Source organism: Brachycentrus maculatus, unplaced genomic scaffold (assembly GCF_059751285.1).
Source record: "Brachycentrus maculatus isolate JH-2025_06_01 unplaced genomic scaffold, ASM5975128v1 h1tg000025l, whole genome shotgun sequence".
In the NCBI taxonomy this organism is placed as follows: Eukaryota; Metazoa; Arthropoda; class Insecta; order Trichoptera; family Brachycentridae; genus Brachycentrus; species Brachycentrus maculatus.
The window spans coordinates 133,551-148,246 of NW_028280779.1; the positions used below are offsets into that span (position 1 = coordinate 133,551).

Genomic DNA, 14,696 nt, shown 5'->3' on the forward strand with positions numbered 1-14,696 from the left:
CCATTGCCATCCAATGCATGAGATTATTTATGTAGATTTCAATTATCGGAACCAGGCATATTGTTGTGCTTGATGATATGTTTAAATATAAATGAGCAAGGGAAACACGGGTAATAGTTAATACGCAGTGTGTGAATGTGTGTAAGGATCACTTTTGCGTGCGATAGATTTGATTCTGGTTAACCGTTAGCGTTTAAGTTGAATAATTGAGCGGGAAATTGAAATGTCAAACAACGCACGTTCGGCGCGCATAATAGAAATGTATTATCTGCGCACATTGCGACAGTACCAACCTACGAGAGCTTAACATAATTTATTCCACTTTATTAAATTCGCAATTACCTTTTAGTAAGTAGCTTCGTACGTGTTTTTATTTTGCAAGAATATTCGTTAAATTTAGCACGTTTAGTGTTTAGCCTAAACCTCTTCGTGCGTACCGCCCCGCCGTGGGCCCTTAAAATACTTTTACTTCACCCTCACACACACACACACATTATTTAAAAAAATACATTTTCAATTTATAGTACATATTTAACTCTGATGATGACAATGTTCTTGTCAAAACCGGTAAGAGAAACGTACCAATAAAAAGTGGTTAAAATCAAAGTAGCTTTAATTAATAAAGTTTATAAAATGTGCCACAAAATATCTGCTAAAAACATTCAAGAAAACACATTTTCTATTTCTTACTATTGTATACATTAGTAAGAGAGAAAAAGTATTTTATTTAAATATTTTAAATATTAAGCTGTATGATTCCATAGTAAATTCAACCAAATATTACAATATAGTGTGAAAACGTAAATAACTCCTAAATGGACAAACGCAGATTCTTAAAAAAAGATACGGACGCGCTCAAAATGAATTTGAGTTTTTTTTTTTACCATCATTAGAGATATGATTGTTTAAATACAATCTTTTGTTACTTTCACTTGAGTTTTGCCACGAAACATGTAATTTCATAGATTAACCTGCTCACGTGGAAAATACAACTCGCACACGATCGCATTATTTTTATTAATTGGGAGATTAAATCCGTTTTGACTCGTATTACCGCATTGCGCAACCTCTTCATCCGTATACCGAATACGGCCCGTGAGAGTAATAGGTGTCATTATCCCAAACCAGAACCCCTCCCGAGGTGGAAACATCCCTAGGCGGCTCAAGGAATCCTCCAATATTTCCGCAACGAATTTTCGTCCCTGCGGATATCGATGAGACGAAATTTCAGGCGATGGGGTATTTACGCTAGGGCAAATGAAACGAGTCCGGAAGATTTAAATATTTGTTTTGATTTTGATCAGAAAAAAACAGAGGCAATTTAAAATTTCATTTTCATTGCATAAACCCTTCAAATCTTCTTAAATCAATATTATTTTTAAATATATATTTAAACATCTCAACATAGATGAAAAAAATATTATAGAATGGCTATTTACAAGGCTTACAACTTGTCATATACTTAAGCTGGTTAGGCGATCACTTTACACACTTGTAATATTCACCATAATTATCACCCACGATTGAAAACTACACTATTCAATGATGAAAATCAGAAAAAACTTGAATAAGTATTTAGGCAAACTCAAAATGTTTAGATATACTGATCAAACGATAAAATACTCGTATAATAATTGCATTACCATGATATAAAAATGGTTGTTCTTTAAAAAAATGAAAGCCTAACATAGGTTGTTCAATAAAAAGCCCATCAGCAAAAGCTTAATTAGTATTAATAATAAAAATAATTAGGATAAATTTTATTGCGACATTTTCATAAAAAAACTACCTCAAGGGCGCTTTTTAAGCCTTGAATATTAATAGGATGATGATAATAATGATAGAAAAAAATGTCGTAAAAATACTTAAAAGTATACAAAGTCCTGGTACCGACCATAATGTATCGAAGTGTAATAAGAGTTGGCAAAAGCAAGATGCAAGTTGAATGAATGCAGTCGAAATACGATCTCTCAGACGAATTTTCGTCAAAACGATGTATGACAGATGTTCGAATGCAAGGCTGAGATGAGCATTATCGATAAAATTAAGAAAGGTCCGTTGAGATGGTTAAATAATATGCTTTTTCAAAATAATCACCATTATTGTCTATGTTTTCATTAAACAAAGGCCCGCTAATTATTATCTCTAATTATTATCCCACCCATCTCTACATATACCTGAATATTTTTTGTTCGTTAGTTTTTTGTAATCACCTATCGATGAAAACATCTGTAGTTTTCGAAACGAGTCGTGTGAAATAAAATAAAATTAAAACGGTGGTTTAATACAAGGGTTTAATTTTTAAATGATGAAAATGTTTGCAGCTTACTCCATTTAAACATGTGCATCGTAAAATAGCTATGCATTTTATTTATTCGAAGCATTGAGCTTTTTATCGGGAAAGATTGTACTACTTACCAGGTGAGAGTCTCTAGTTGTGAACGAGACCGGATCCGCAGTGTCGCCGGAAGAGCACGCGTACTCCACAGTTCCGGTGACGCTGATCAGCTTACTTCCGGTCCTGGCGAGATCTATCAGGTTTAAGCGTAGGGTGTCGGCTGAAAACTCCACCTGAAAAATTACAATGTTTGAGTCGATTGTCAAATTTTTAATTTTGAAATATTTGTTTTATTAACTTGACTTTTTCTTTATTTGAGATCCTTTTAAATGATGAAAATACATTTGTAATAAATTTATTACAATCACATTGTACAAACATGCCTAGTTGAAATATATTATACTAACGAAGAGTTGGTAAAAGAAGCAGAGGACGACCGAGGAAAACTTGGCACAATCAGGTATGTCAAATACTTGAAAGCGGCCGGGTCTGGAGTCGTAATAATCGTCGGGTATGTATGAGGAGATGCATGAATGTAGAAGAGGCAAAGAATGTTTGCAAAGACAGAGTGGTCTGGCGTTCGATTCTCTCTGCCAACCCCTGCGGGTGAAGCGGCGTGATGGTTAGTTAGTTAGTTAGTTAGTTAGAAATCGCGAAATCAATGTCGTATATATTATATTAATATACATGGCAAAGTAAATTGAATATTTAAATAAGAATATTAATAATACAAACAATACTTTTAATTCGCGGTCATATTATATTATTAAAACATTTATTTTTTATCCATATAAATTAATGTACGTAGGTACCACTAAAAACTTGTGAGTTTAACATGATAAATACCCAAACACATTTTATTTATAATGGTTATACCATTCTTGCATCCTTTAATTATTTCACTATGTGAATATCTGTCATAAATCGTTTTTTTATAGTTACTTAAAAATAAATCTTTAATTCGTTTATCGAATGAATTTATAATATTACATACGTCAATCTTTTAGTAAATTTATAATAAAAAAAAACATTAATTGATTCGGCAGTCACTTTGTAGTAATATCTATTTATTTTTAACTTAATTTTTACTTAGTAATGACTAATTTCTTAAAATTTATTGTTAACGCGTATTTTGATCTTTTCAGCATCATTTTCTAACACCATATCCGTGTACGGTTAAATAATATCCGTGTACCGGAAAAAAATATATCAAGCGGTATTTGACATGAAGTCAATAAAATGATTGTGGCTTTTTTTCTAATTTTTCATATTTGATGAAACAAATTATTCATTTTTGGAACCGTAACTATACATCATATCATTATTCCTTGTTTTTTCTAGCTATTAATTTCTCAATTTTTTTCTACCAATTTCAATACATTTATGTAAAAAAAAACTATATTTTTTTAACGATGATCGATCACTGATAGTCAAACATAAAAACACATATTCAAAAATGTTCAGGCACCTCGTTAGAGCCAATGGTAGCAGGTATAAAATACAATTCAATAGGTAAATGCTCGTTATATTTTATACAATCATAAATACCCCTCATAAATATAAAAGAATCACCCGATAAGGGGTAGAAACGTTGCTTTGCTACTTTTCATCTCTCATCTGTAATAACTTTTATTTAGGGGTCGTAAGATGATGATCTCTTTTAGAACCTACTTAACCTAAGGTCAGTATAAAGATGATACCCGCCCCTTTGTACTTGATGTTTTAGGGGTGAAATGACATCCTTCCCGAGGGAGACTCATCCCCCCGCAACGGATATTGTTTAAGGTTCGGAAACGAGCCCTTAAATCAGACTTTTTTGTAAGATAAGTCGCTTTATTAGGTATTTGAATTTCCGATAATAATGAGAAAAATGTTAAGAAGGCTTTGTGATACAAGGCATTTTAGACTTACATATTTATGTGAATTTGTAAGATACGTTTATTTATTGGCTTTTATTGGTTAAAAGCATCCGTAGCGTAATGGGTAGCGCGTTTGACCACCGTGCATGTGATCCGAGGGCCAGAATTACAGTGAAAAAATGACACGTCAACTCAGTAGTGAAGATTATTCTATTTTGATAAATTACATGTGTCGTTTTGTGGTTCCGTGGTTAGTGTCACGGACTCTTGAGTTTTTGGATTCGAACTCACTCTACCACAATTTGATACCTATTTTTAATAATGAATGCTTATCAAAAAAAAATAACTCGTGGCATTATTTGTAACTTGCAATACCCAGCCATTCGTTACTGTGGCTCAGTTTAGTTTAGTAGAAAATAAATTAGATAAAAAGCATACATTTCTATATTGTTGTAATGGAACAACCTACAAATCCTTTGATTTTAGAAACTTGGCTGCAGGTTCTCGCCTGGTAAGGATAGAGAAAGTACCTTAATGTGTAAAATACACCACAAACTCCCAGACCATTGAAAAACAAATATTTTTTGAATTTATTTTGCAATTGACGGAAATCGAACCGTTTTTATTTCATTTTCGAGATGTTTTTTTTAAGATTCAAAATTTTACGCATTGGTAAATATCTCACATATTTTCAGCCAGACTAATTCATTATGTCAAAAGGCTATCAAAAACTCGTGCTACGTATTACCTCAAAATTTGAATTCAATTCATTAGCGATGGTATTATACTCGTAACTGTACATATTTCAAATACTACATTTAAAGACCGTAGTACCTTTCGTTAGCAAACGATAAAATCCCTTTCTTCGTAAGGAAAACATCTTTATTCCCTCACATTTTTCAGTCAAGGTAAATTTCCGGGACAAATATTTTTATTGCTTGGAAAAATTCAAAGTTTTTTCCAGGATTTTTCAGAAAAATAATTTTCGTTAGTCGCGAATTCCTTGAATGGAATGCTTCGAGTAGACACGAGGATAATGAGATTTTCTCACAAAAAAATCAATATTTTTTTGGTACAAATGGGAATTCTTAAAATTTTCTCAAGAAAACGAACACTTTATGTACTTATGTACATAATTTTAATAAAATAAATTTAAAATACAGAAAAAATTAACAGTAAATTGATTCAATTAATTACTTGGATAAACAATTTCATAAAATTTACAAAATCATTTTTCGTGAATATCTTAAAATATTTTCGTATAAAGATTCCTAATGTAACAGCTAAAATCTCTATGTGCACATGTCGCTCACTCCTTTCAACAACGTCATATATAAAAAAAAACTTGATTTTTCAGGAGATCGTTTTTTAAGTTTTAAAATATATTAAAATGTATTAAAAATAAATATGAAGCCACTTATTGAACTTTTTACTGTGCAACAGATCTTTTTGAAGCACTTACTTTGTGATTTTCCATTTCATAATTAAAATGTGACTTTGTTTTAAAATCACTATATGATAACTTAATTATAATGTCTACCGGTTTCGAAGGTAACCGCTTCTTTATCAAGACTGATTAATACTTAATAAGTTATTATAAAATATTTATAGTGATTTTAAAACAAAGTTACATTTTAATTATAATATTAATTAAATATAAAAAGTATGGAGTTTGAAGTATGAATTAATATAATTTTATTAAAGAAATGGATTTATGTTTATAAATTGAATTAAATAATAAATACATAATAATTATGTTATAAGCACAATACATGCATCAGTCAAAAGGCCGCACTAGAATAGCCAAAAGGCCGCATGCGGCTTAAGGCCGCAGATTCCCCATGCCTGGTCTCATTGTTCGTTTTGCAGTTGACGATTGAACTTACCTTTTTCAGACAGCCGATGAAGTTGCTATGCACCCTGGCTCCAAGGAGAGCGCGTGGGTTTAGGGAGCCGGCCACGTGTGCCCTGCTGGAAGCGAGCATGCTGAACTGGCCAGCCACGTGCGAGTGTTCGGCGTACACGTCATCGACCACTGCTGACACCTGAAAAACAAAGAAAAAAAATTTGTCACGTTGATAATTTCATCAATTGATTCAGCAGTCACTTTATGGTAACATTTTTTCATTTGAAATTTGAGTTTTAGTTGGTAAAACCACTGCTTCTTAAAATCTATTATGACATACGTTTCGATGCATTTCGCATCATTTGTAACCACCGTATAGCAGCACACAAAAAAGTCTAGGCCTTACATGGAATTGAAGCATAAAGTTGGCAAAAGAAGGGTGAATACAGTTGAAATACGATCTCACAGACAAATAAGTGGTAAAACGAAGTACGATGGATACTCTAATCGTAAAATAAGAAATGAATGCAAGGTTGAGACAATCATAACAGATAAAAATTAGAATGGTGTGTTAGATAAAGAAGCTCTTTATCCAATCAACGTCACAATTAAGTTATAAGATATAATACATGTGATTTTACGACTAAGTTTTTGTTTTTAGTATTAAAATTCTCAAAGCCAAGATGCTTTAAATATCAATTGTAAACATTTTGCAGCACTGTGTAACATGTCCAAATTTATATTTAAAATGGACCATATTTTTAAAAACCCTCAAGAAATGAATAAATAAAATATGAGTATAAAATCAAATGGTTTTTCAAAAGTATTTCACTCCTGTTAAGTCCTTCAGCGCTGATTCATAATTCACGATGTATTATATAAATTTATTCCACCGCAGACATAATGGATACTCAAATATCGTATTAAAATCGTTTGTATAGTAATTAATTTATGGATGGAAAAATTTGCTAGCAAAGAGAGGGAGACTGGAACGAAGAAAATGTTTAAGAGATTACGAGAAACTCGCGACTGTTGAATTTCTACAACTCTCATAAAACACAAATATTAAAGACCAAGTCCTTTCGAATATCTGCGAGCGATTCTCGTACAAAGTCGACAGTTTTGTACTACTTATTACGGATCACAACTCAAATATTAAACGTTCCCAATTTAATTTCGACGTAATTGCATTTGAGGGAGTTTTTATCAAGCCGCAACAGCCATTACCCCTCAGGGACCTGAAACTAATCTAATCGTAAAAGTATTTACAAATATGATCTTAACAAATATTGCGAAAGTTAAAACAATTGGAATTCATTCAAGAGATTTTGAGTGTACCCAAATACTTGTTCGAAGATATAGATTTTCTCCAATTAGGAGTTATTTTAAACAGAAGTTGATCAATATATCTAGAAGTTTTAAGAATTTGATAAGTGTGGTTATCAATCGTGGGTAGAATGGTGAATATTAAACTTTTGTAAACTAAACCACCTTTTGACCGGTCATAAGCTCTGTAAATATCCAGACTTCCATATTCTTCTCCATCTGTGTTGAGATATCAATACAAATAATTCAAGTTTGTTAACTTGGTTCGATTTCGACAAATATTACATGAAAATATATCGTTTTCGACCCTAAGAATATTAATACATATATATATATATATATATATATATATATATATATATATATATATATATATATATATATATATATATATATATATATATATATATATATATATATATATATATAAATATATATATATATATATATATATATATATATATATATATACATATATATATATATATATATATATATATATATATATATATATATATATATATATATATATATATATATATATATATATATATATATATATATATATATATATATATATATATATATATATATATAAAGTCTTAAATATCATTAATGAAAAATTTTCTATATATGGAATGGCAGACGTACTTGTATATAAACGCACATCAATCACAGAAATGTTAGAATATCATTGAATATTTCATACGGTATTCCAATGAAAATCATTGAAAGGAGCATTCAATGGTTTTCTTTACTGCACGCTGCGTTCCATAATGCACTCATGGTACTAAGGTATACTGCAAGATCTCTGTTGCAACCTAATTTCTTATTCAACCCATACATTTCATTGAAAGGTTGCACTGAAATGCATTGATATGGAGATACAGGGTGGCACAACACTATTGGCCCTATCGGAAGACGTAATCATTTTGGCAAATGGCGTTGTATGTCAATCATATTTGGCATTTGTGAACTAGACAGCTGAACTATACAAACAAATTGATAAAACAGGCACACATGTGTATCAACACTGGCGGCGGCCACTTGACGGATATAACTTTTCCGCTTAACAGAAAAAAATAGGTGAATATTACACGTATGTAAAGTGTTCATTTGTAAAGTACCTATGTCGGTTGTAAGCCCCGTAAATGCCCAGACTTCCATATTCTTCTTCATCTTTGTTGAGATGTCAAAAAATAATTGAAAAAAAAAAAAAGGTTCAAATTAAGATTTCCATCACTCTTCTTCTTTTTTAATATTATTTAATACTTTTTTTATTAAAAAACAAAATTGGATGATTGATTTTGCCACCCTGATTTTGTTTATAAACTTGTTAACAAATGTCAAATATGATTGACATACAAACAATTATAACATCTTTTAATATTGTGATTAATTTTGCGCCATCCTGTACATATGTATGTAATATATTCTGATCTCTTCAAATTTAAAATTCAACGAAACGAATCTACTGTTGAATATACTATTAAAGGTATCTCAAATTGATATGAAACATCTATGGTTCCTCTTTTATATGAAAGAAGATGGAAGTTTGAGCATATCAGGGCCCACGACCTGGCATTTGGCTGGTTTAAGCGATCGCTTTATACCCTTGTGCAACGTTCATCATTCTACCAATTATTTGATATCCATATTGGATTAATTCTTGAAACCTGTATATTTAAAATAGTCTCAGGACCTTTCAGAAGTGGGTACGATTTTCAATACATTTGGAAATAAAGCTTATTGTATCGTCAACAGTTGACAAATTGGTGAAGTATTTATTAAGCTTTTCCCGTTTGAAGATGGGCGAGACTTATTCCGAATTAGTTGACACTCCTTTCATCAACGTCATTTATCAAAAATCGTCAATCGTCAGTTGTGGCATGTTTTCGGAATGCCCAGAAAATGCACTATATCTCAGTAAAAGTGGCATATTTTAAACTTAATATTTACCCGCTACAGGGCAGAAAGTGTTGTTTTTGCATTTAAAAAAAGGTATGGTTTATTTTTTTTAAACATCCTTAATATTTTTCAAATGGAGAAAAGCCTACAGGTTTTACCTAAAAAGATCTGTTGCACAGTTAAAAGTTCAATAAGTGGCTTGATATTTAATTTTAAAACATATTATTATATTTTTAAACTATAAAAACGATCTCCTGAAAAATCAAGTTTTTTGTTATATTTCGTTGTTGAAAGGAGTGAGCGATGTATTTATTAGATCCACACATTTTTGTTTTCTCCCAAATATCACAATTTGAACATTCATCATAAAACGCTTTGACTAATTAAATAATTATAAAAAAAAAACTACAGTGAGATCTTTGATTCGTAAATAGAAGGAGTTTTTTTTTACTATATTATTCATAAACAACATTTAGAGTATGTCCAAATACTTGTTCACAAATCTGTTTTTTCTCCAATTAGGAGTTATTTTATAGATACAATATTTTTGATACATCATAGATGAAGATAGATACATCATAGATGATACATCATAGATGAAGAATATTGGTCAAATTATAAACTTAACTGATCAAATTTTAAGCTTAAATAAAAATTAAAAATGATATTTCCGTTTCTCAGATTCGGTCCTCTCGTAATAAAAGTTTTCCTCATCCCACTATAGACGTCTCTAGTCAACTCTCGCATACTGTGTTTCGAGTTTGATCGATATATCTAGATGTTAATAATTTGAGTAATGTGTTTGTCAATCATTGGTATAATTGGTGAATGTTACACGCGTGTAAAGTTATCACTTAAACCAGCTTATGATGGTCGTGAATGTTAAAACTCTCATATTCTTCTTCATCTATGTTGAAATGTCAAAAATAATTAATATTATATTATGTATGTCAAACTTTTAATTTGTAATTATTAAAGAAATCACTTGTTTTTTTACCACTTGAGTTTATTTATTACAACTAATTTCGGAAGCTAAGCTTTCATCATCAGGTCTAAATGTAAACTAAAACATAACAAATAATTAACTGTTTTATAAATAAGGAGAGGGGTAAGTTAGGGGAAGGGAGAGTTTGTAAAAGAAGAAAAAATGGAAAGCAAAGGTGAGGAAGAAACAATGTATTATTTTTTATTATTAGAATTTAAGTTTTTTTGGATTTCAAAATTGTATAAATAATTCATAAATTGGCCTTTGGCGTGTGGTACTAGGTCAAATATGTATAAAAATATTTTGTTTGTAAGCGGTATGTGAAATGATGTCAATCTAGAATGAATGGAGAACGACAGTACGACAGCGGTGAAAGATATGAAGAGAAGTCTTTTGTGAAACTTGGAACACGTTCAGTAAGCCAAGGGAAACAATGGAACTCGCGAATTCTCAGTTCCGCAAACAAAACGGAACGAAGCATCTGTGGAAGTGGATGCATACACTCGGGATGGGGAAATGCCAATAGACGTGGAAATGGAATCGCAGTCGACGTAAACAGAGCAATAATTGTATAGACGGCAAGGCACAGGCATCCGGAATTTGCCGGATTGTGAAAGGAATTCCCCGCTGCCTCGACGGTGGAGTACTCGTACAAGCGAAATATCTGGCAATCGATGTTTTATCGGAATTTTACTGCCGGTATGCGGATTAATAAATTCTCGAAATATTTTCATAGTGTCCAAATCATTGTTCACAAATCTGGGCTTTGTCCAATAATTTTTATTTTTTATTTTTTATTAAATAAAATTATTTACTTATTGAAAAAAATAAGTACATTGGCGGGCTTATTGCTAAACAGCAATATCTTCAAAAACAGACTAGTGATATTGGTCGAAACGTTTGATACTATATAAAGCTATTTGCAATCAGAAGGTAGATAGTACTTTAACATTTAAAAAAAAACATACATTACACATTGATGATAATAAGGAAAGCAAAGGAAAGGGGAGTTTAGGAAGGAGGTAGAGGGAAAAATTAAGGGAGGAATATAATAATTACATTTTTTATACAATTTAATACAATTTCCGTACATTTCTACTTAATACAATCTTAAAAGTCACTTTATGGTAAAATCTATCCATTTTTAATTAAAGTTTTACTTGGTGAATACTATGATTTCTTAAAATCTACTGTGACATTCCATTTCATTTTTAAACACATTTGTAAAAATAACTCATAAGTAGAGAAAACCGGTTTAACTCTAACTGGCAATATCAGTTTTGATAAAATGGCGGGTTTTAATAATCAATAAGAAAAAAAAACTATGTTACGTAATATTTGTCACAATGTACTACATTTACCATGATTTTAAGGAACTAAATCGAATATAAAACGCAATCAGGATTGTATTTTTAGGTTTTCTTGGTAATTACACACTATTATTTCATGTTAATAACGCGTACTTACGCTAGAAATAAATAACTACAGCATTACTTTTTCAAATCTGTATTTAGTAAAATATAAAATTACTCACAGAAATTATAAAAAGAATCATAAAAATGAGAAACAATCCTTCGCCCTAAAAATGACGTTATCAAATGAAAAATAACCTAATGGATATTATCAAATGTCATAATCTTCCAAGTGAGTTCAAGTGGTCAAAATGAACACGAGTTTTATATTTTTTATTCAAGAAATTAAAAACGCACATGAAAGAATTCCAACTGATAGCTGGAAGATTTATCCGTCAGATTTAATTTGAAAATATATTTTCTCTTTTGGTCCTGAGTTCTTATATCGTTCACTCCTTTCAGTAACGTCATATTTCTAAAAACTTGATTTTTCGGGAAATCGTTTTTAAAGTTTAAAAAAAAATGTATTTAAAATAAATATCAAGCCACTTATTGAACTTTTTACTATGAAACAGATCTTCTTAGGTAAAACGTGAATATTTTTTCTCCATTTAAATATATTTAGTATATTTAAAAATTATTAAACAATACCTTTTCTTCATAATGCAAAAACAACACTTTCTGCCCTGTAGCGGGTAAATATTAAGTTAAAAATATGCCGCTTTTGCTGGGATATAGTACATTTTTCGGGCATTCCGAAAATATGCACAACTGAAAATTGACGTTGTTGAAAGGAGAGAGCGATATGTATGCTAAAATGACTAAAAAACTTTCTGCAAAAATGGTTCTTTTTATTAGATGTGTAATGAAAGAACGACATTTTACTCATATATTGATTGATTTAAGTATTTCTTTATGCTATTGATATTAATATTGTAATAAACATCTTCTTCTTCTCTTGGTGTAAGCATTGTTGCCTGTTTTCTAACTCTCATCACACTTTTATTAATTTTATCTTTAATATTTATCTTAGCCTTGTATTTTTTTGTTTATTAAACCATTTGAGCATTTATAATACATCGTTTGATCGCACATACGAATGTGCAACCGAAGACGACTTAGAAATTGAATTTCGACTGAATTTAGTGCATCCTTCTTTTACCAACTCCATGTTTAAGTTCAGTTCATTAGAATTGGTATCGGGACTTCAATGCTTACTGCCAGTATTTACTTGTTTATATTAAATAAAAGTTTTTTTTTTTTATAAATATACTTTATTTGACCAGTGAACGGGTTTTATCGTAACTGACATCATCAGAGTAGAAAAGTAGTAGAAAACTTAATTATAATTTTTAGATGCTTTAAAATGAAAATAAACATGGATATTCAGTCAAGGTCCGAATGGTAAAAGTAATATAGTGTAAAAAGAGATCACTGACACCAGATAATTCAAAGATAACTCTTGTTGATACCGAATCCTCCATATTCCATTAAAAAAAATGAACTTATTATTAAGTTTATTTACTTATTTAAATTACATAAAGCTCGGCCTTATCCACGAAATACGTAAAGTTTGATCGGTAACCTTCAGAATACTTACTTTGAAGTAAGTTCACCGATACGACCTCAGAAAGGTTATTTCTTACCGCGAGCTAGCTGCTGGTCATAGATTAGATTTTATTTACAGCTTTCTTATAATTAATTCCCCATTACACAGCGGAAAAACTGTGTCCATACTAAGGGGTTGAAATGTATTTATAAAACTGTTTTTTGGAAGCGGATAGCAAGAAAATAGGGGAGGAAAATTATAGTATTCATTTTAACAATAAATTTTTAAATTGGAATTTAACCAAATTTAATTTAACATTTTAATAAAACTGGTTTTCGTTTAGATAATCTTGAAAAAAAAGAATTATGAAAGACATACGTAAAATTAAAAAACATTGAAATTTTCCTTCAAGTCCGCTTTTGAAAATTTTCAAATTGTTTAGTTTTTTTCGATTGTTTTTCGAAAAATGCTCAAAAAATCTTGCTCGTATTTTCCGTGTTAAAATTCTTTAAAAAGAACATTATCAAATGTTTTTAAATGAAACTCGCTTTACTTGTAATACTAGACTGGTGAATTAGACAAGAAAAACGACAAATTTAAGCAAGCAATTAATTACAAGATTGTTGAAACCGTTGTTACTCGAAAATTGCTCAAAAAGCTTGCTCTCATTTTCTCTGTCAATTAAAAAAATTACAGAATAAAACCTACTGCGGTGATTGCGTGATTTTTTATTACTCTTAAAAAATAGTTTTAGAATCCTTACTTCCATTTTATTCTACCACTTAAATTGATTTACTGTGAATTGTAATCGAGTATTTATTGATTTGGCGTTTAATTTGTAGAACTCCATTTCGATTCATTTTAAAATACGAAAATCAAACACTGGTTTTCGAGTCTACTAAATTGTATTTTATTTTGAATTAAAGTTTAACTTACGAAATACCAGTATTTCTTAAAATCTACTGTGATACGTGTTTCGAAGCATTTCGCATCATTCTCAAACACCGTATTTGAAGCTAATTATATTTTTTTTGTGTCACAGTAGATTTTGAGAAATAGTGGTATTTACTAAGTTTAACTAAAAATGGATAGATTTTACCACAGAGTGACTGCCGAATCAACTAATGAAATCGTATTTTATTATTTAATACAACATTTTGAGTGTGTCCAAATACTTGTTCACAAAATCTGGATTATCTCCAATTACACGAGTTATTTTCATATTATTTTTTGACATCTCATCAAAGATGAAGAAGAATATGGAAGTCTGGGCATTTACGGGGCTGACGACCGTCATAGGCTGGTTTAAGTGATCACTTTACACACATACTAATATAAGAGTTTCTGCTTAATAAAAAGCTTCTTTACATCTCACCAATAGATGTCTCTAGTGAAGTTCTAGTGATTCAAGAACAAGGTTTCTAAATTGGTTCATATATAAAGAACTTCCAAGAATTTGAGTAGTGTGGTTGTCAATAATGTGTAGAATTGGTGAATGTTACGTTGTGACGAATGTGACGGTCGTTAGCCCCG

General features: G+C 30.5%; 1 protein-coding gene across 1 annotated transcript in view; it reads right to left on the reverse strand.

Moving 5' to 3' along the window:
- The window catches only part of LOC148313043 (neurexin 1-like), a 201,086-nt gene that overhangs the window by 31,729 nt on the left and 154,661 nt on the right, over nucleotides 1-14,696 (reverse strand). The window contains exons 9-10 of the mRNA XM_088269555.1: nucleotides 6,084-6,242; nucleotides 2,419-2,571 (exon numbers count right to left, since the gene is read on the reverse strand). Of these exons, the coding sequence (XP_088125681.1) occupies nucleotides 2,419-2,571; nucleotides 6,084-6,242 (312 nt within the window). The remainder of the gene's footprint in view (nucleotides 1-2,418; nucleotides 2,572-6,083; nucleotides 6,243-14,696) is intronic.